Below are 20,689 nucleotides of genomic sequence, written 5' to 3' on the forward strand. Positions count from 1 at the left end.
TGCATTTATCCACGGAGACAGTGAGCACCATCAAAGTCACTCGCAACCAAAGTCACACTTATGATTAAGCACCTGCTCGGGACAACAGTGTGACTGATTGAGACTAAAATGTAAGGTGAAAGTGGAAAACAAAGGTAAGTGTTTTGACTCAGCAGGCAGGAGATGCAACCGTCTTCAGCTCATATATTTCCAGAGACAGCAAGTCTTTCATCTTATAGACTTGAATATGTTGGCGCAGATCACACAGCTGTCACTCCAAGGATGAAGCCACTGCGTCAAACAAAATGTGGAAGGAATGGTGCAGTGCACATCTGCTTTAAATTCAAGTGACTGTTCATGATTGTTCACAAAAACCTCGAAGGCGGTGTGTGATGTTAGTCATCTAAAGTCATTAATTGTATATTGGCTGATTGAAAATTTAACACGGGTGTGCTGCAAATCTATAAGCTGTTAAATTGTTTGATGAGGGTCCAGAGAACTAGAAGATTAGCAAATATACAGACTTGAGCCTATGAAATACCTTATCAAATAATAAAGCTCCCAGGCTGGGAATACGAATCAAACAATGCAAGTTGCTGAGAGCTAATCATTGTTCTCAGTGGACGCTCATCTTGTGTTAATAATTTCCTGGCTGCCAGTTTGAGGCAAAACAAATTACAGGAAATGCTGGCTGCTGCATTTTTGTTGTGGTCAACAAATCCCAAGAAAAGACCAAAGCTACTTTATTACCCCGTCTGTGGCTCTCACCCAAAGCTCATTTGTTCCTACTGAAGTAAATATTTAAATAAATATAATCACGATATGTCACAAATAGACAGTATAGCGTCATCTTTCAAGAAAGTAATTAAAAACAGATGGAGAATGTGGTTTTTAGCAATCGTTACTCAAACAGGATTCGTTTGTTGGGAGCTAGTTTCAGCTGCAGAGCGTTGTCCGGGTTAGTCAGTGGGTTTCAGGGTGGGGGGGAGGTCTGTTGTTGCCAGGACGATGGTATGATGGTAGCTCATATACAGTACATATAGCTGAAATACAGCCGGAGAGAGAGACTTAATTAGACTATTGCTGTCTTTCATACTTACAAAGAAAAATTTAAAAAACAAACTCATCACCTACTGAGAAATTTGGGAAATTTTCTAAAAAAAGAGGAAACTTTGGTTTAATGCACAGCAGAAACGATGAAAGAAGCTGCTGCACGGTGAAGACGCAAAACTGCACGGACCGGACGTGGAGAATTATTGATCTGACAACAAATACACACACAATAATTACGCATAGGTGCTAAACAACAGAAGCCCGTGAGCCATGATACATAAAAATCAATCTGAACATGTCCATCAATCATGTTTCGTGCATTACTGACAGATGACTAAGTCACACCGTCCAAGTCGCGCACACACATTTAAAATGAATGACAGGACATCGGATTTTAAGTATTTGTTATATCATTCATTGCAGCATTAGACATGCTAATCCTTATTTATCAACTTTTCAAATCCCTCCCCTGAAGCTCAAAATCTCGTTGCTTCTGGTGGAGCTCAGGACTCTTGGGGGAGCTAAGCCTCCCCCAGCCCCCTCGGGTCCCCTGTAATTCAAAGACTGCTGCAGAAAGAGTGTTTCTGGCAGCAGGGTGGTGTTTATGTTATAGACTCAATCAACTACAGCGCCTATTTTAAACATAATGAACGAACATGTCACCTAAAGCAACGGTGTGGTTTGACTGTGTGTTTTTTAAAGGAATAATCTATTGTCAGGCTTTGGCTTCACAGGATAAATTCATTTCTGGTTTTGTTTTCATGGGATTTGTTAGACTTTGTAGACTTATTCTTAATATGATGTACAAATATTCTATCTCTTCAATGAATAAACTCTCTAAATAGTAAAGTTTATGTTTGAATCTTCCCCGGACTCCTCAGGTTTGGAACTTGGCCACGCAGTGTCCGCTCTATACCTTTCCGAATGAACACGCTCGCCAGTCGCTGTTCAGGAACCTCGGCACGGGTGTCATGCAGATCGAGGTGGGACCGACCAATCACATCTTCTCCTGCGGCGCCGACGGGACCATGAAGATGAGGATCCTCCCCAACCGTTTCAGTGTTGTCAATAACAACAACCACGGCAACCTCAAGAACGACGTCAAGTTCATCATATAGAAAAATGTGGCAGTTTGACTGAATAATGTGAAGTGCATTTTTATGATCAGTTCAGTTTCGAGGGGGGGGAGGGCAGGAGGGGGGGAGGGTGATGCCATGTGATGGCAAGTGTTATCATCTACCAGTGTAAATGACTCATGACAAAGGATTTATAGACTTTCATGGGCGCGAGAGTGAGCGTGCAGTGACTGCTTCTGCTGTGCTTTGTGAGAGAAGCAGAATTTGGCATCAAAGCCGAACAAACAAACAAACACACAAACAAACAAACACACACACACGAACACACAAACACATACACACACACACACACAGGAGCCTCCACAAGTGTTCTGAACTGTAGTGGAAGTCAAAGTGGGCACAGGGTGACGACCGAGGGCACGTTCAATCAGAAAAGACTGTTTAAAAAAAAAAAAAAAAAAAAACAGACAGAAACCCAGCTGGAGACGTCTCCAAAAACAAACTGCCACCTCAGTGTCTGCTGAACAGCACACGGAGAGAAGACTGACTGCCTTGTTTTGCACAGGAACTGTAGAAGGAGCAGGAGCGAGAAGAGACTGTGAAGAGTCTAAAGCTGCAGCATTGGTCTAAATACAGTATCACCTTCTCTTTAGTTCTCTTTGGTAGCGAAGTAGTCGGATAGTGGAAGCTCTTCTGGCGTCTCTGCTGCTGAGTATTCAGGTGATAAAAGTGGGACCGTGTATGCGGCAGTGTATCTCACAGGGACGATAAGCGTTCCCTGTCGGGGTTTAAAGGTCACCGCAAGACTGCACATCACTGTCAAACTCGGTTCAGCACAAAGCATTAAGGCCAGTCGACATCGTAGAAAGCACATTATATCCGGTCACAAGGACTCCCGGCGCATTCTGGTGCTCCATTATATAATTTTTGGACGCAAATGATCGTTTTGGGTGGCAAAGCAGAGGATCATGTGTTTCTCAACGATCAAAACCGAACTGTAGGAAATTTACAGGATGTCAGTTTCATATCGTTATCATGTTTAATATTTTAAGCATTTGACTGATGCCCTGCTCCATCCTGACTTGAATTGAACACAGGAAACAATGTGATTTTCTAAAAGCAGGGGGAAAAAATAAACAAATCACATCTCTGAAATTTAAAATAGTATGTTGGTTCGACATTTTGGGTATAAACTTATTCGTTTTCTTAGCTTAGTTTAGCACAAAGACGGTACAACAACCAAACTACTAACAAAATCCACCTACCAGCCCCTCTAAAGCTCACTAATTAACACATTATTTGCCTTTTGTTTAATATCTTTAAAAGCTGAAGTGTAAAAATGCAAATTTGTCATTTTACAGGGATGTGTGACTATTTCTTGGCTCTGAGCAGTTGCTAGGCAACCAGAAGAGACTTCAGCAAGTATATACACCCGGCCAAGAAAAAGTCCGACCCCATGTAACGGGGAATTGCTGCTTTTACTCTTCGCTTTTGTTCAGATAAAAAAAAAGACATATAACATGTTAATTAGTGAGCTTCAGATATGCTGGTAGATGGATTTTTTTAACCCTTGGACAGAGCCAAGGCTGGCGCTTTCCTCCATTTCCAGTCTTTGTGCTAACAGAAGCTATGCTAACCAGAGATGAGATTATTAGGGATCTTATCATCTAACTCTCCTCAAGAAAGCAAATAAACGCTTTTCCCAAAATGTCAAACTATTCCTTTAATCAAGTGAAGTCGAAATCTGTGACTTGAGTTTACAGCTGTGCCGCCAACGATCCTTTTTCCTACTTTTCATGGACTACCTGAATGCGCCATTTCTCTTTCTCTATTTGCACATAAAGATTAAGCTAAATGATATGTAGTGTAATGCATATAACTACAAGACTGGATGTCAATAAAAGCAGTCCAAGTTAAGCCTTTGGTAATAATAATAATATATATATAGATTATGGTGTTTGTTAATCGCGGCCTAGATTTAACCAGTGGTATTATTATTAAGTGTCCTTAATCTCTGAAAACTACTTCTGCCGTGCTGGCGCAGTACTACTGTAGTACTGTTGGTCCTGATAATATTATTATTAAGTTGCACAAAGTAGCTTTAATTTGACCGTGCCCTCGTTAATATGGGACATGATGAATAATACCTTTTTTTTTTCTCCTGGCTGCGTTTGTTTTTTGAAATGTTCGATATGAAGCTTCAGGAATCGTTGCTGTTGACAATGGAAAGAGGGGTTTGGGGGGGGGTTGAACAAGTTTTAATTCTATTTTGTTGTGGAAATGTTTTATTCCAATAACAATGCACTTCCCTTTCATTGACTCATTCATTTCCCTTTATGGACCATGATTGAAAAACTGCCTTGGAAACAATATTGTTTGCCTTGAAGTCATTTTATTTAGCAGACTGGTTTGCTTTTCAGTTTCTTAGTTATGACCTAAACTCATTTTCTACCACTCAGATGATTTTTTTATATCATCCAAATGCAGCACATTGCCTTCAGTACATGCTCGGAAATGTAATCTAGATTCGGTTTATATTATGATATGTCTTCCACATAGATAAGGAAGGGGTTCATGCAAACTGTCCTGTAGCTGTTTAGTCTGAAGGAGTGTAATCTATAAAGCTAAATACCCAGAGAACCTTGTTGTGCTGCTGTAGGGAAAGAAATGTACATTAGCTTTGATTTCAGGGAGGATAAACTGAGGAAAAACCTTTTTAGATGAAGCAGATTTATTGCAGTTGTGTATATACATAGATCCATAAAGTAGGCGTCTCATTATAATTGCATAATCATAACGACTAGACGTACAGTAGATGAACAGTGGGTAATGACAAAAGCCACTTTATGAAGAATATAATTCTGTATAAACACACAGGTATATTTATGAAATATGTTCATATTTAGGAATATTGACTGATTGATCAAAAGGTAGATGTAATCTTATTTCTTGCTTTTTTTTCTCTCTTTCTCTCTCTTATCAGGTTGCCATTTTCTTTTTTCTGTCCATTATTTCATGATGTGGGCTTGAACAATCGCAGTGCAATTTCTTGTTTTCCCCACAACGGGAAACGATGTGTACTCCAAAAGCAACTGGAGAGTTAAAATACATTTTATCAAAGCCAAACTATGTGTGCTCCTGCAGAAACTCAAGAATGAAATAAATTTTATCAAAGCAAGTGCTTTTTTTTTCCCCAAATAATATTACTTATTTTCCTTTCAAGACTCACACCACCAACAGATCAGTCTAATATGAACTACATCAGTGTGTCGGGTGTAGCTGTTGCATGATGATAAACAAACTCACTTGGTCTGATCAACAAAAATCATCACATTCTGCTCTGACTTGTTTTTTTTTTTGTTTGTTTTTTTTTCCCTCTTTCGATCTTGCAAATGTGAATTTGATCAGATAGTTCTAATTTTATAATGAAGATATCGTGTAAATCGATGTATTATATACAGAAAATGTACCGATGTAATAAAAAAATGATGTAACGAGCAGATGTTTTTCTGTAATTTTGAAAACAAGTGACTTGATTATATCGTTGCATTTTGTGACATTTGGTCTGATCTGCAGTACATTCATCATGTATGACAAAAGCAATGACACATCTCATTTTCAACTAAATAACCACATAATTTTAATTTGATACAGGTAAATTTAAACTATAACAATAACTGTCCACAGTTGTAAGTATTAAACATACTGAAATTAGCTTTTAGTCTGAATTACTTTATTTCCATAGAAGAGCAAACAAAAAAAAACACACATTGTAATTCCACTGATTACTTAAAAATTAAATGAAAATCATTATTTTCATATTCTTTCATATACTGGTAATAAACTCTACAGTACTTTACAGTTCATAAAGGTTCTGCTGTGATTACAGTATCAGGTACATAAAACTTAATTTCTTAATGAAATAACAGACGACTCAAATATGACTTTAGTCAGTCCAAGCGTAAAACTGCTTCTGATTATGATGATCACTTCAAGCATTACATGCACCTAATGTTAGAAGACAGCAGCATTTTAGCTCACTGTAGTAGACGCTTGTTTCTCCTAATACAGGAATACGACGACTGATTGGTGTCAAAACTGAGACTTGAAGTAAAACTGAATTAATTTCAATTTCTATGAAGGCAGCTGTTTTAAGGGCACATTTTAGGTGAGGACGGACAACAAGGACCCAACCAAGTAAACTCTCACCAGCTGGAATTACAGTGAATTATTGCTTCCTCATATATATAAATATATATATATATCTGCCTCCATCCATTTGAAGAACTCTGTATGCATTTTATCACTACAGTTAAGGTTAATTCATAGATGAGAATCTATTCTAAAAAGGCAAAAGCACATAAATGAAACAGGACAAGAAAAGTAGAGATCAAGAGTGCTTTCCATTCTGCTAATGACGCTCTTCTCCCGTCCTCGCTCCTCTGTAACCCTGAAACTGATCCGGTTTCACCTTCACTGAGGATGTTCAAGCCCCTTAAATGCATCTCGGGGGAGCGAGGAGGCCTCCAGCGAGGAACTACAGGTGTATACTATGCAAACTTTTTTTAACCGGATGGCATCACTCGTTCAATCAGAGACAGTGGAGGTTATTATTCCTATGAATATCAGCCTGAGCCTGAAAAGGATGCTGTACTACATTTCACAGTATATCTTATTCATAGCATTTATAGCTGTTTTTATTGCTCCCTCACTATATGTGTTATTTCTACCAGTCTTATTCTGTGGTAACCTGACACTGCACATACATCTAGAATCAGTATTGAAGCAGCAGTCATCAGGTGTTCTTCCTTTTAAATATTTACTTGGTTCTTCACATTTGACAGATGAGATGCCATGCGTCATGAGGAACTGCACTCTCCTAAAAAACAACACTGGATTGAGTGAGGATGTCTAGTTCGGTCAATAAAAATCTTCCGTCCTCGCATCTCTTGCGCCCCCCCGCTGGGAGGAGCTGAGACCAAGAGGAAGAGGCGTGAGTGAGGGAAGTGAAGGGGCCACATTAGCACAAATGGAAAGCACCCAAGGAGAGGGTTGGTAGGTTGGTTAGTTCCTGAAGTCATCTCGATGGTTGGCTGAGGAGGCTCACAGCTTGGCGTAATCCTTCAGGATGACCTCCAGCTTCTGACTCAGCATGATGTTCCCTCTAACCTTCAGCTTGCCAGAGAAGAAGGCCTAGCAAAACAACAAAGACACACACAGGCGTTTTATTTTCTTTTTTTGTGAAAGGAAGCACAAGTCTCCTGTGATTTCTTGCTGGTTTGATGTTTTCTAGTACACAGGGGAGTAAAATAGGGCCAAGACGCCTGCGGCTAACGTTTCATACAGATGAAAAAACAACAAGCCAGGTCTTTGGGCAAACGGGAATATGACCGTTGTTGCTTTGGCAGCAGAACAATGAAAGAATATTCATATTCGTATAGTTCAGAGCCAAGAGGTGCAGCAGAAAAGTCTCTTTACTGTAGCGGTGACAATGTGCAACTCTTTCCTCGGCTTGAATCCATCACAGGACGGCGAGCTGTGATAACCCTAGATGACAGTTAGCGGCGTCCTTTTCAACTCTACTAACTGATCTTTCTCCAGCTGCTGCTTTCATCGTCTGAGGGGCTGGAAAAGACCCTGCCTGAGGGATCTTCAGCACCGCAGTCTGCTAACGCTCTTTGTAAAGAACACACACACTGGCCTCAGATCAATATCAAGCGCTCCGGGAAGCATATAAATTCTGTACAGTGATGGCCACTCCCTGTGACAGATGAGATGCTACAGACATAACAAGTAGCGTCGATTGATTACCCGCGCTGAGTGCTTTCTGAATTTTTGTTTGATCAGAGTCTTTCATTTTTTATCTGACATGTAGAGATCAAGGAAGACGTCATTACAGATTTGGAGGGCTCTTCAAAGGAACGTTCGCTTTAATTAAAATGTACAAGAAGGAATTTGAACATTGGGGAATGGCAGTGTTTATAACATGGGATACATTTTCACCAAAAACCTCATTATTTCTGTGCAATGTAGCATCTGTTTGGGAAAACTCAAGAGTGTCTTTTAGTTAAAATGCTAACAAACCTCTTCCGCTCCCTGAGGATGCCAGCGTCCTCAGATGACATTTCTGTCTTTCAGAGGCTGTAGCGGACTCAGTTTTAAAGCTACAGTGAAGATCCTGGTAAACTAGATGACCTAATAAATCCATTGGTACCGACCATGTCATGCTAGCTTGCTTGCTAAATAACGCTCCAAAGTTAGGCTAAATTTTGGCATTTTCAAAGGGGTCCCTTGGGTCCTCCAAGATATCTGAATGAAAATGTGCTCTATGGTTACCAACAAGTCTCCCCTTTACAGACATGCCCACTTAGTGCTAATCCCATGCAGTTTTGTGCAAAAACTATGCATATTTTTGCATGCAGTACAAATGTGTTATTTTTGCCTTTTCTAAAAATGGTGTATTTGAATATTTCTGCATACTGGGATCTCTAAACAGTTTTGGAATTGCATAAATTGAGTATGACTGGAAAGCTGAGACTCTTGTGGATTCGATGAGCCCAATTATATTCATGTGTGATGATGTTAGTCCCCACAGTAGCCATTTCATTGTAGTGAGACCATTTTTTGAAACTTGACCTCAATGTACAAAATGACCTATTGTGACCTCTTGGATAATCACAGCTTCATGAAACTTTACAACCACAAACTAGAAACCGAGGGCATTCAGAGCTGTCTGGCCTTCCTAGCTATATTGACAATAAAAGGGGTTTCTGAGCAATTTCCAGAGCAGAAGTGCTCGCCATCCAATCGCCAAAAAATGCAATTCTTAGAGAAATCTCCAAATGTCAATAGTTTTTGACAGCAAATCACAGCATGAATTTTTCTGCGTTGTTCCTCAAGGTCTTGGTGTCTTAATGTGGTATTCTGGAGGGATTTTTGACCATTTTTATCAATTCTCGAGTGGTAAAAAATGGTTAAGTTTTGCACCAAATCTGTGTAACAAATGGTATCAACCCACAAAATTGCTGCAACAACTTGTGAGACATAATTGAGCATGTGAATGACCATTATATACTTCCATCATAATGTTCTAAGCCTTCAAAATTTGAATAGGCACCTCACCAAAACATAATGTTTATTACTAGAAAAACTTGACACACATAAACACAAGGCCATTCACAATACAACATGCAAATACTGTGGCCCCTTTGTTAAAAAATGACACATCAACACAGGTTCATTGGGACTGAATGGGTCTTGTTTGTTACCTTCTGAGGGTTGAGTTTCCCCTGAACCACCTCCATGAAGTCTTCATCCGACACCGTGAAGGTCACATCCACCTTCCCACTGAAAGGGCCTTCATGCAAGGCGCCGCTACCGTTCTTCAGATCAATGGCTAGAAGAAAATAGCAAGAGAAAAAAGTGACGTTTCAGTCAGTAACACCGAGTGTGTCTCGGTTTTAATGATTCATCTGACAACTTTTTCTCAAAATGCCAATCAGGGTCAAATTAAATTGTAAACTTTACAGCTCCTGCTTATATATCAACCTTTGTTTTTCAGGCTGGTGTCAGAGCGAATAACGTTTCCAGCCTGTGATGTCTGAGTGTTAAGTGGAGCACTGAAGAGGCTGACAATGTGTCAAGGTGGAAGTAAAGAAACAACAGTCAACAACAAATCAGGAGTGAGACGCTTCAGGGAGCTGTAGTATTTTGCCCAAGATGACACTGAATTATAAAGCGATGAATGAAACATCTCCAGCCTCCAGTGCTGTGCGTTCTGTGCACTTACTCCACTGTGCAGCGTTCTTTCCATCTTTGGTGATCTCCCAGCCGAAGACAGCGTTCACCTTCTTGACCAGCTCTGCCCCCAAATCTTTAATACGACGGCCGATCTCTGCAAACACCAGCTGACTCTGAAGGCCGCCACCCTGCGCCAAGGTAGAAGTAACAGTCGCCATTTGATATTTGGAGGTTTATCTTTACATCACAGCTGCGTCAAATGTCTAAATCATCCTCAGCACTTAAAGAAGAGAAGCTTCAGGGCTCCATTAAGTAATTTGATGAGAGGAATGGAAAGAGGATAGATATTTCAGACTGACGTACTTGAGTAAGATTCTCTGGTGAAGCCTCTGATGCACCATGTAAATCCACATAGGCCCCTGACAGCACGACCGCATCCGTCTCCTTCACCTGGATGAAAAGAGAGGAGTTGATCAGAACAACACATGCGGCAGAACAGAGAGCAGCACTGAAACGACAGAACTGTTATAAAGATTGTAACCCACACTGCTGTGAAATACTGACTTTACACTGGATGTGAATCCTGTTGCCTTCCTTCCACATCTCGGTCTGTAGCGACTGGCCCGGCATCACTGGCTTCACAAAGCGAACCTGACCGAGAGAAACGGGGGATGAAGAGACGGCAGAGCAGTTACTGGCTCTGCACTTTAATGATTTTATTGCATTTAACAAGACCTAATAAATGCTTGATAGATGACTTGGCTGTTAAGCCGGATAGATTGAAGTGGAAAGCTCCCATGTCTTCACTGTGCAACCTAAACTATGCACATCAAGGGGCCTCATGCAAGAACATTTTCGTATTCTGTTCTTTCATCCTAAATCTCTTTTTTCTGTGAAGCAAGTGTTTCAAGGATTCAGCAAACTGTTCAAACTTGTCATAAAACGCTTGTTTCAACTCGATCAATACAACCTGTTCGTGAGATACACACCCTATAACTGCCATATAAGGATATCTGTTTTGCTCCATTTATGGGCAAGTTTAATTCACAAAAATGTTTACCAAGAGTATGACGTAACCCACTGCGGAACTCTGAGTCCTGCTTTCGGACACCAGCAGGTGAAAACAGACCAAATTTAGCAGTGTCAGCGGTCATATCAGGAGCCGAGACAATTCAAGAATATGAATACAGCTGCTGATGACGTGGAATCAGAGCAGTGACGTACTATGACAGAAATGAAGAGGAGATGATATGACACGAAGTTAAAGACTAGAAAAAAACATCTTCCTAAAGCAAATTAGACGGATAATATCATACAGTACGTGATGAGTATGTGAGAGCAGCTGGAAGTGTCGACATCTTTAAACGTAAACATAGAATTTTCCTCATCAGCCTGGCTTTTGATCAGAATATCTTACAAGCATTATTTATTCTGTTTAATCGTTTATTGTATTGTATCTGTGTGTTGTATAATGTTTTATTCTCTTTTATCTATTTTATTTGTCCTTCGTCTGTTGTATCTAGTTCTTATTTTATTTAATTATAATCTATTTTATTGGAATCACGTGCATTAGTCTCAAATTGCTTTTACTGTTCACATCTGTTCTGTCTTATAATCAGCTTGTCAGTCACACGTAAACCACTTTAAATTGCACAGACCTGCATGAAAAGGTGCTATACAAGTAAATGTTTGATTTACTGTTAGGACGTTCCCACTGACAGCGACCTGCATTATGACCTGAGGCAACTGTCAGAGTGAAAGAATATTTATTTCATATTTTATTAAAAAATTTAAAAAAAAAAAATAATTTAATTTAAATTGTGTCAAACCTCTCAGTGAGCTGGCGAGCCATGAATACGCTGGTGAACAGAATATTGATTTTTCAATTAGTTTAATTTTTGTTATTTATTTTATTTTAGGTGATTTCACTATGATAATTAAACGTCAATTTCATTAAGATAGAAAGATTAAGGAATAAAGACTGTCAAACTATCTGTATCTGAGAAGAGAAGAGAAAGAGAAAGTTAGAGAGAATAAGTAAAATGTGACATATTAAATGTGACTATTAAATCACAGGTAAGACTTACCTTTATAGCCTTGAATCTGGAGGGGTCGTTGTCGGCATACTGCTTGAGGACGTGTCTCGCAGCAAAGCCAAATGAGCACAAGCCATGCAGGATGGGACTCTTGAAGCCTGACCAAAGAACACTTTAAAGCTCATGATGTAAAGTATAAATGAGATCAAAACACATTATTTGACCTAAAATCCCAGGGAAAGATTTACACCTAAACCCCAAATGACTTAAAAGACATTTTTGAGGGAAAAACCTGTTAATCCATATTCCAAAAGATTTAGAAGTGCACTCTCACCTCCCATGGCAGCAAAGCTGGGGTCTATATGAAGAGGGTTCCAGTCTCCACTCAAACGGTAAAGGGCCGCCTGTAACCGCGGGGTAAGCAGACATTGTTTAGATCTATATCTAATTCATAAACCCCTGAACTTTTCATACACAGATATGGGATGAAATTAAATTATCATGAAGGCAATAGAAGAGATACCTAAAATAAGAATGTCTTTGAAGTAATAGAGTTGCAGTCATTTAAATTGCTCAAGGGATTTCGTTTTTTATTCCCCTTTCTTTTTTATTTTCTGCTGCATCATACAGTCAGCGTTCTTTTTTTGAAAACCTTGTTCAACACTTCTGCTGCTGCGCTGATCCGCCATACCTTTACATTTTGTCTAAAACGTTATGGTTATTTGAGCAGCACTTAGATATAAAAAATAAATGTCCTTTTCCCCACCAACACATTATCTATGCATCTGATTTGTTCTGCAACAAAACCCACACAGACGCACTCACTTGGTCTCTTGTGGTGGAATCAATCACCACAGCATCTGGTGCGCGTTTAGGTGGAGGCACAGGAGCCTGGAGGAGATAAAACAAATCAAATATGAGGCAGCATTTATTCCTGATGTCTGTTTTGGTAAAGTCAACTAAAATATGGAAAACATACTTTGGCTTTCTCAGAGGATCTTTTCCCTCCAAAGCCCCCAGCTCCAACGACAAACACTGAAAACTGGTTGTAGCAGATCAGCTCTTTACCGTCGTAGGTGTTCACTGTAAAACAGCAGAAATGTGGCGGTTATTGTTTCCAGTAAAGGACCCTTTACTTAAGTAAAAGTAGCAATACCACTGAGCAAAAATACTCCATTACAAGTTCATTCAAAGTGCATTCAAAATTTTACTTAAAGCAGCTATAGTCAATATTTTTGTATTAAAAATGGATTATATGGTGTTGCTTGTAGTGACAAACTCGCAGAGATTTTCCACAGACTCTGCTCTTTCTCTCAGCTCTATGGGGATTTTAAGCATCTTTCAAGCTCACTGTTTTGATTTTCTGGCTTGCAGCTTTACCATTTTGGTTCACTCTCATAGCGCTGTGTCAAGCCACAGAAGGCAGCTCTTAAAAAAAAAAAAAAAAAATCCAATGCATGCTACCTGCTAAGCACCGAATGTCAGCTGGTGAAAATTAAAGAGCATTTAGCAGCTAACTAGCCGATAAACAGAGCTAAAAGGAGAGTAAATAGCCAGACTTCCTGAAACACCACTCCAAATGAAAGTTAATGTTGCTGCTCGATGTGTAAATAGGAAACCTTTTGCTAACAAGTTCACTATAACAACTTTAAAAAGGTGACTACTTTAATGTAGTGAAGTACAAGTATAAATTGATAAATGGAAAAACTCAAGTGAAGTACAAGTACCTCAAAACTGCACTTATGTAAGGTAAGGAAATATTTTATACTCATGGTGCTATAAAATTATAACTGCACTTTACCAGTTACATAAAGTTAAATGGTTAAATTTACTTTCTAACAGTAGTACAGTAGAATCTCCTTTAATATTTTATTTTTTATACGCTTTAGGTGATTATCCTTCAGAACATAAAAGTCTTATTAAAGAATTCTCCAAATCTGCAGTAGATGTAGACTAAAGGAAGACAGTATAAGTTAGTATCCTTTGCTTGGCGACTGCTCTAACAGACACTCAACACCAAGTACCACATATGACATTAAGAATAACAATAAACAACCTGCTTGAGCATCATTTACGCATTACAGCACACTTAAAAAGTAAAATTAGACCAGGAGGGAAAAAGCCATGTGGAGAATGGCTGTGAGGAAACAATTAGCAGCTGTCAGAATGAATCACACCCTGACTACTGTCAGTGTACCGGCTGGTTAATTTCATTAGGTCTATTCAACATACAGTATAAACAGGCATAAAGATAAACAAGGTTGCTTCTGCAGGATGTTACTGTGGCATAGTACTCTCACCCAGAATAAATTTTCCTTTCACTCTAGGAGGATTACGGAAACTGACTGCTTTGGTGTGTATCAAGAAATTACACAGAAGTTCCCTCTATGAATCCTCAGGGAACCTCAGGTCCCATGTTATTTGTTTTAAGTCGGATTAATTATAGATCAGAGTGGTTCTAATATCATCCATCTCTATGGGATTGTCAAACAGAAATATGAGTCATTCTCAGTCCATTATTTCAATCCCTGCAGACACAGACTGTAAATTAACTTTCATTAATTCAGCCTGAGAGGCAACTTTCAAGAAAAAGGCATGTAAAAGTGATGAAAACAAATGAATATGAAATAAATACACTATATCATTAAAGTTGTGAACCCTGATGGGCAAAAAAAAACAAAAAACTCACCATCCAAGAGGATGACAGCTCCAGATCCTTTGTCCAACACATCTGCTATGGTGGCTTCAGAGGTGAGTTTTCCTGGAAATTGTATTTCACCATTTACTTTCGACTTAAATAATATATGGTAATTTAATCCTGTGGGTTCTTAAAGGTGACATATCATGCCACCTCCCATGGTTTCTCAAACCATTGCTACGCTGACTATACCCAGCTCTTCCTATTATTCCTGCTGGAAGATCACACAGTCTCGGCTCAGATCTTGTCATGCCTCACCAATATTTCAACATGGATGAAAGAACGCCACCTTCAACTTAACCTCTTTAAGACCGAGCACCTTGTCATTTCAACCAGTCCCTCTATATAACAACAGATCAGTATCCAGCTCAAATCAACCAAACTCATGCCCGAAAGTTGGGTGTCATGATTGCTGACCAACTAACCTTTAAGGTTCACCTGTCAATTTGCCCTGTATAACATCAGGAAGATCAGACCCTAACTGTCTGAGCATGCAGCACAACTCCTGTCCAGCCCAAAACAGCACATCACCCCACTGTTCATATCCCTCCACTGGCTCCCAGTTGCTGCCCGTATCAAATTCAAGACCCTGACGCTCCTTTACAAAACACCAACTAAAACAGCTCCCGCCTACCTGAAATCCCTCATTCAGGTCTATGCTCCTTCCCACTCACTACGCTCTGCCAATGAAAGGCGCCTGGTACCACCACCACAACAGGGCCCTAAGACACTAGCTAGACTCTTCTCTTCTGTAGTTCCCTGGTGGTGGATCAAGTTACCAAACTCTGCTCGATAAACAGAGTCCCTCTCAATCTTTAAGAAAAAGACTAAAGACCCAGGCAAAAATCTGCTTCTATGCACTCTATGCATTCCCTCTGTGCACTGCCTGACCTACGTCTTATCGGACTCAAACTTAGCTTTATGGCACTTACTCGCGTTGTTCTCTCCTAATCAGATCCTTGTTTTTGCTGTATCAACTCTGAGATGCACGTCACTTTGAATAAAAGCGTCTGCTAAATTAAATTGTAATTGTTGGTGTTGCCTCCGGAGGTGCCAAAAGTCTGCCCGAGGGCAGCTTCCGAGAGCTAACCCAACAGAACAGAGTGGGGTCATCAGGAGGGGGGGCTTAAAGAGACAGGACCCTGTTTCAGACAGAGGCTGAACTGAGGGGCTGCATAAAGGGCCAGTATAAGATAAATAAGGGGTTTTTGAACTGTAAATCATGCAAAGACATTCCTGTAGAGAACCAGAATATAAATATTGACCTGGAAATGTGCATATTATGTCCTCTTTAACAGAGCTAACAGCACCAGTTTTATATATTGAACTCAAAAGGGTCCCAGTTAAGTGATGATGCACATTAAAATCCTCCAAGTGAGCTTTTATTGCATTTATTTTACAGTAATTTCTATATAAATAGGCAATAAATTGTATGTACTTTAATAACATTGAAGGAAATACCTGAGGTGGGTAGAGGTTTGTAAAGCTCCAGATACTGCTCCCCATGTAATACCTGATGCAAAAAATATGTGAAAAAAATATGAGAACAGCTGTGACATACAGTATAATCATGGCAAAGGACATTTTAAAGCCCCATTGGTGTGAGTAATGTGTGCACTACTACTGTTCTACTTGTCTTTAGGACTGTGTGACCATGTGGATATAAACATATAAACAGCATATGTACACCCAACTGTGTCAAACACATTTGCACAAAGCAACATAACATGAATGTTATGGAATTTTCCATCTTTAGGAATTATAAATTGAGGTCACACTCTGAGTCTCAAGGAAAGAAGAAAATGTATCCTTCTGCTTAAGAATATTAGTGTGACCTCCAAGCCCATGCTTGACCCAGTATAACCCAATTAATAACCCCTAAAGATGGAAAATTCCATAACGATGAACATGTACGTTTTACAACCTGTGTGAAGTCTATGTTGAGTCCAGGGATTGAGCCCAGCCCGCCATCCATCATGGCTGCCTGGGAGGGAATGACCCCGAAGGTGGGGAGGCAGCTGAAGTCTGAATGGCCTTCATACAGGAACCTACATGAAAAGGTTACTGAACTGTTAAAAATATCACACTTTCATAGGAATAGTCTACAGTTGAAGACAAATAGAAATAATAGCACAGATGGCTGCAAAGGACAGTGTTTGTAAGCCTGGATTTTTTTTTCTCTATGCAGGTCAAGGTATGGCACTGCAAAAGCACTGAGATGATCATTTCTTTCAGTTCAATTTCACAGAGGTTGAGTTTTCAGACCCCTGGGGGCAGTTAAAGTAAAATAGTCACTAGCACAGACACACAAATACACAAACACGGGGTGCTCTTCACAACAGCTCAGTCTCACACATTAATGTCACACTGATCCCTCATTATGGCGGAAACGCACGCAACCTAATGAAAATCGGCCTGACACAGTCGGTCCCAGTGAGGCCCAAACCCGCGCCGATAAAGTTAGCACTTTTGAATATTAGATCCCTCTCTTGCCAGATGTTTTATATTAATGATTTTATTTCTGAACATGGTCTTAGCTTTTTATTTTTTAACTGAAGCCTGGCTTACTTCAACTGCTTCATCTACTTTATTAGAGTCTTCTCCTACTAATTTCACCTTTTTATATTCCAGTGGACAAAATAAAAGAGGGGGTGGGATCGCCACTATTTTCTCTAGTAGTTTTACCTGCACTCAAGGTTCTTTTGGCAGTTTTCTAACATTTGAATACTTAGTAATGGTTATCAAAGCATACCAGCCTGTACTCACTGTGACTATCTCAGTTTTATGATTTTATGTCAATTGTTCTTACAGATAAAGTCATTCTCGGTGATTTTAATTTTCATGTCAACGACTACACTGATTCGAGGGCTTTAGATTTCCTGGATCTGGTTGCTTGTCTCAGTCTTGTTTAGCATGTACAGATTGCCATCCACATTCATGGAGATACACTGCATTTAGTTATTACTAGGGGTATTGATGTTGACATGTCATCCATTGTCAAGAGCCCTGTTTCTGATCATTTTTGTGTCTTTTTTAACATCACTCTTTCTAAATCAAATGACTGTCTAGAGACTGTTGTTGTGAAGAGTAACATTAACAATGAAGTTATTGACAGATTAAGATTCTCACTAGATACAGTTGCTCCAGCACAAATCAAAAAAGGCAATTCATTTGTAAGTCACCATGGAAAACTGCAGCAATTTGTCAGCTGAAAAGAAATTGTCGAAAAGCTGAGAGACGACGGAGGAAAAGTGTACTACATGCTCACCTTGACATTTTTTAAGATCAAGTTATCAAGTTTCACAATAATGCAGAAAGAAGAAAGATAATTTCTCAAAGATTATTTCAGAAAACCAAAATAATCCCAAAGTGCTTTTTTCCACAATTGACAATCTCCTAAACACATCACCTGCTCTGTCTTCATAATAACTCATCAACTCTTAAATGTGAAGAATTTGCTTCATTTTTTTAAAAAGAAAAAATAGTTTCTATTGGAGCCAGCATTGTAAATGCAGACACTCAAACTCCCTGTGATCTATCTGCCTATGGGTCTCCATGTATGATGTCATCCTTTCATATGATGTCAAAAGATGCCATCTGTGAAGTGATTAGCAAGATGAAGTTTTCCCTTGTGTTCTAGACCCCATCCAAGCTGTTTAAATCCTGTCCACAAAACCTCTCCCAAGTAACAACAAGTATAATAAACTCCTCTTCTAATTTAGGCAATTTCTCTACAGCTTTCAAGACAACAACAGTATAACCTCTCCTCGAGAAATCCAATCTAGATTACTGAGAGCTAAACAATTACAGACGCATTTCTTATATACCTTAACTTGGTAAACTTGTAGAGAAAATTGTTTTCAATCAATTACTTCATCATCTAATCAACGACAGCATTTTAGAAAAACTCCAATCTGGTATTCGAGCAAACCACAGCATTGAGAAAGCCCTACTCAGAGTTGTAAATGACCTGAGAACTATTTTGAATGCAAACGATGTGGCTGTCCTTCAACTTCAGTGCAGCATTTGATACAACCACAGAATTTTATTGACAGACTTGAGAAATGAGTGGGTCTCTCGCACCGTGTTCTAGCTTTGTTTCAGAGTTATTTACTTGGCAGTTTGACAGTTTTGTCATCCTGGGTGCTTATGTATCAGAGACTCATGGTACTGAATATGGTATTCCTCAAAGAAGCATTCTCGGCCCAATTTGTTTTCATTATATGCTGATGGTGCACAATTGTACATCTCTGTCTCGCCAAATGACCCCAATGTACTGCATGCTCTCATTGCCCATCTCACTGACATTAATGTATGGATGGGTAAAAACTTTTTAAAACCTAAATTAAGAAAAAACTGAGATTCTTTTAATAGCAGCAAGAGAAAAAAAAATGCACTCAATGATTGGTGGTCTTAGAAAACAGATTAAGACACAGATCACGAACTTGGCAGTGATTTTAGACCCTGATTTAAATTTTAATTCTCATTTTAACAAGGTCATTAAAACATTTTTTCATCTTAAAAATATTGCCAAAGTCAGACCTTTTTTAACTCAAAAAGATCTCCCCTACCAAGCGTGTAGGAGAACCTACGGTGGCCACGAAATTCATGAAAAACGCGAAAGGCCCTCTCTAAAGCCAGTATTTGGTTTGTCCGTTCTGGGCTACTATAGAAACATGGCGGTGCAACATCGTGGGCTCCGTATAAGAGGACCTGCTCCCTATGAAGATATAAAGGGCTCATTCTAAAGGTAACATTATAAACGAATTAAAACATACTTATGAATATTGAATTCCATTTCTGCCATGTCCGTTGCACTAGATGCCACTATACTCTACACACTGGACCATTAAAGTTCTTTTACCTGTCTATAAAGTTTTTAATGACCTTACACCTTCCTACCTCAGAGATCGTCTTTCATTTTATGTTTCAGCCAGATCACTGAGGTCCTCCAGTGCTTTTTTTTTTCAATGTTCCATATGTGTCCCATAAAAAGTACCAGTGAAGGTGCCGCCTGTTTTTATGCCCCTAAACTGTGGAGCACACAGCCTCTGGATATTAGAATGGCTCTCTGTGTTTTGAAAAGGAAATTAAACACCTATCTTCCTAATCTGCCTTTCAATTTGGTGTAATGTTATAGCCTTAGTTTTTAAGTTTTAATCATTGTTTTTGTATCATTTTTATTCCTGGTGTTTATTTTATTGACTTATTTATTTTCAACATCTTATTGTTTTATTGTCGTAATTTTCAGTCTTGCAAAATTTTATTTACTGTTGTCCATTTTTGTTTTTATTTTTTTGTCTGTGTTGTTTTAATCTTGCTATGTGAAGCACTTTGGGCTGCATGTTTGTATGAAAGGTACTATATAAATAAAGATGAGTTTAGATACACACCTGAGATGGTCTGGGTCCTTGGTGGACATGCCAACCCCCAATGCATAGAGGATGCACTGGGTATGGGTGAAGTTGAATGTGGTTGGTGGTAGTTTTTGTCCCACTGCCTCAGTCTAACGAGGAGAGGAGAAGAGAGGAGAGGAGAGAAGAGGAGAGGAGAGGAGAGGCTTTTAGCGCAGTCATACATTTACTTGGTCAGCTTTTTTGACACAACATATTGGGGGAATGAAAATGAAATGTTATACTGTAACTGAGACACAGAGAATTACTATGCAACTTTGAGGTTTGCAGAAAAGAAAGAAGGTTTACATTATGGTAGATTAAATCCACAGCTCAACACTCTGAATACAAATGCCTTAATAAATACTATACATACAGTCATGAGTGAATTAATCAATATTTGTTTGTAGAGCACCTTTCTAAACCGAGATGAGAGATGATAAAAGTAGTGGAAGAACACAGTGAGCAATAGTAGAAACTATTAAGAAACATTTGACCCTTAAAAGTGATTACAAGTTAATATACTGTAAGATTCAGAGAAAATAATAATAATGAAAAGACAGACATCAAAATACAGAGAGTAAACAAAACTGCATATTCAAAGCAGCAAAATGCTATAAAATGCATCTTCAGATTGAACTTGATGTAAGAATTCAGTATGTGAAGTTGCTCCTAGAGCTTAGAGTTTGATTTAATCTGTGATCTGTGGAATCA

The 20,689-nt window shown here is 39.1% G+C and overlaps 2 protein-coding genes across 5 annotated transcripts in view; one reads left to right on the forward strand and one right to left on the reverse strand.

Annotated features, from left to right (window-relative positions):
• LOC121904260 (dmX-like protein 1) overlaps positions 1-5,610 on the forward strand; it is a 63,285-nt gene extending 57,675 nt beyond the window's left edge. For all 3 annotated transcript variants that reach the window (XM_042421912.1, XM_042421914.1, XM_042421913.1), the window contains one exon: positions 1,914-5,610. In XM_042421912.1, coding sequence (XP_042277846.1) covers positions 1,914-2,150 — 237 coding nt within the window. In that variant the 3' untranslated portion in view covers positions 2,151-5,610. The remainder of the gene's footprint in view (positions 1-1,913) is intronic.
• hsd17b4 (hydroxysteroid (17-beta) dehydrogenase 4) overlaps positions 5,454-20,689 on the reverse strand; it is a 34,699-nt gene continuing 19,463 nt past the window's right edge. For both annotated transcript variants that reach the window (XM_042421916.1, XM_042421915.1), the window contains exons 13-25: positions 19,976-20,088; positions 16,507-16,630; positions 16,044-16,095; positions 14,574-14,645; positions 12,864-12,967; positions 12,710-12,775; positions 12,219-12,288; positions 11,936-12,042; positions 10,413-10,499; positions 10,212-10,298; positions 9,898-10,036; positions 9,377-9,504; positions 5,454-7,301 (exon numbers count right to left, since the gene is read on the reverse strand). In XM_042421916.1, the coding sequence (XP_042277850.1) occupies positions 7,212-7,301; positions 9,377-9,504; positions 9,898-10,036; positions 10,212-10,298; positions 10,413-10,499; positions 11,936-12,042; positions 12,219-12,288; positions 12,710-12,775; positions 12,864-12,967; positions 14,574-14,645; positions 16,044-16,095; positions 16,507-16,630; positions 19,976-20,088 (1,239 nt within the window). In that variant the 3' untranslated portion in view covers positions 5,454-7,211. The remainder of the gene's footprint in view (positions 7,302-9,376; positions 9,505-9,897; positions 10,037-10,211; positions 10,299-10,412; positions 10,500-11,935; positions 12,043-12,218; positions 12,289-12,709; positions 12,776-12,863; positions 12,968-14,573; positions 14,646-16,043; positions 16,096-16,506; positions 16,631-19,975; positions 20,089-20,689) is intronic.

Source organism: Thunnus maccoyii, chromosome 9 (assembly GCF_910596095.1).
Source record: "Thunnus maccoyii chromosome 9, fThuMac1.1, whole genome shotgun sequence".
In the NCBI taxonomy this organism is placed as follows: domain Eukaryota; kingdom Metazoa; phylum Chordata; class Actinopteri; order Scombriformes; family Scombridae; genus Thunnus; species Thunnus maccoyii.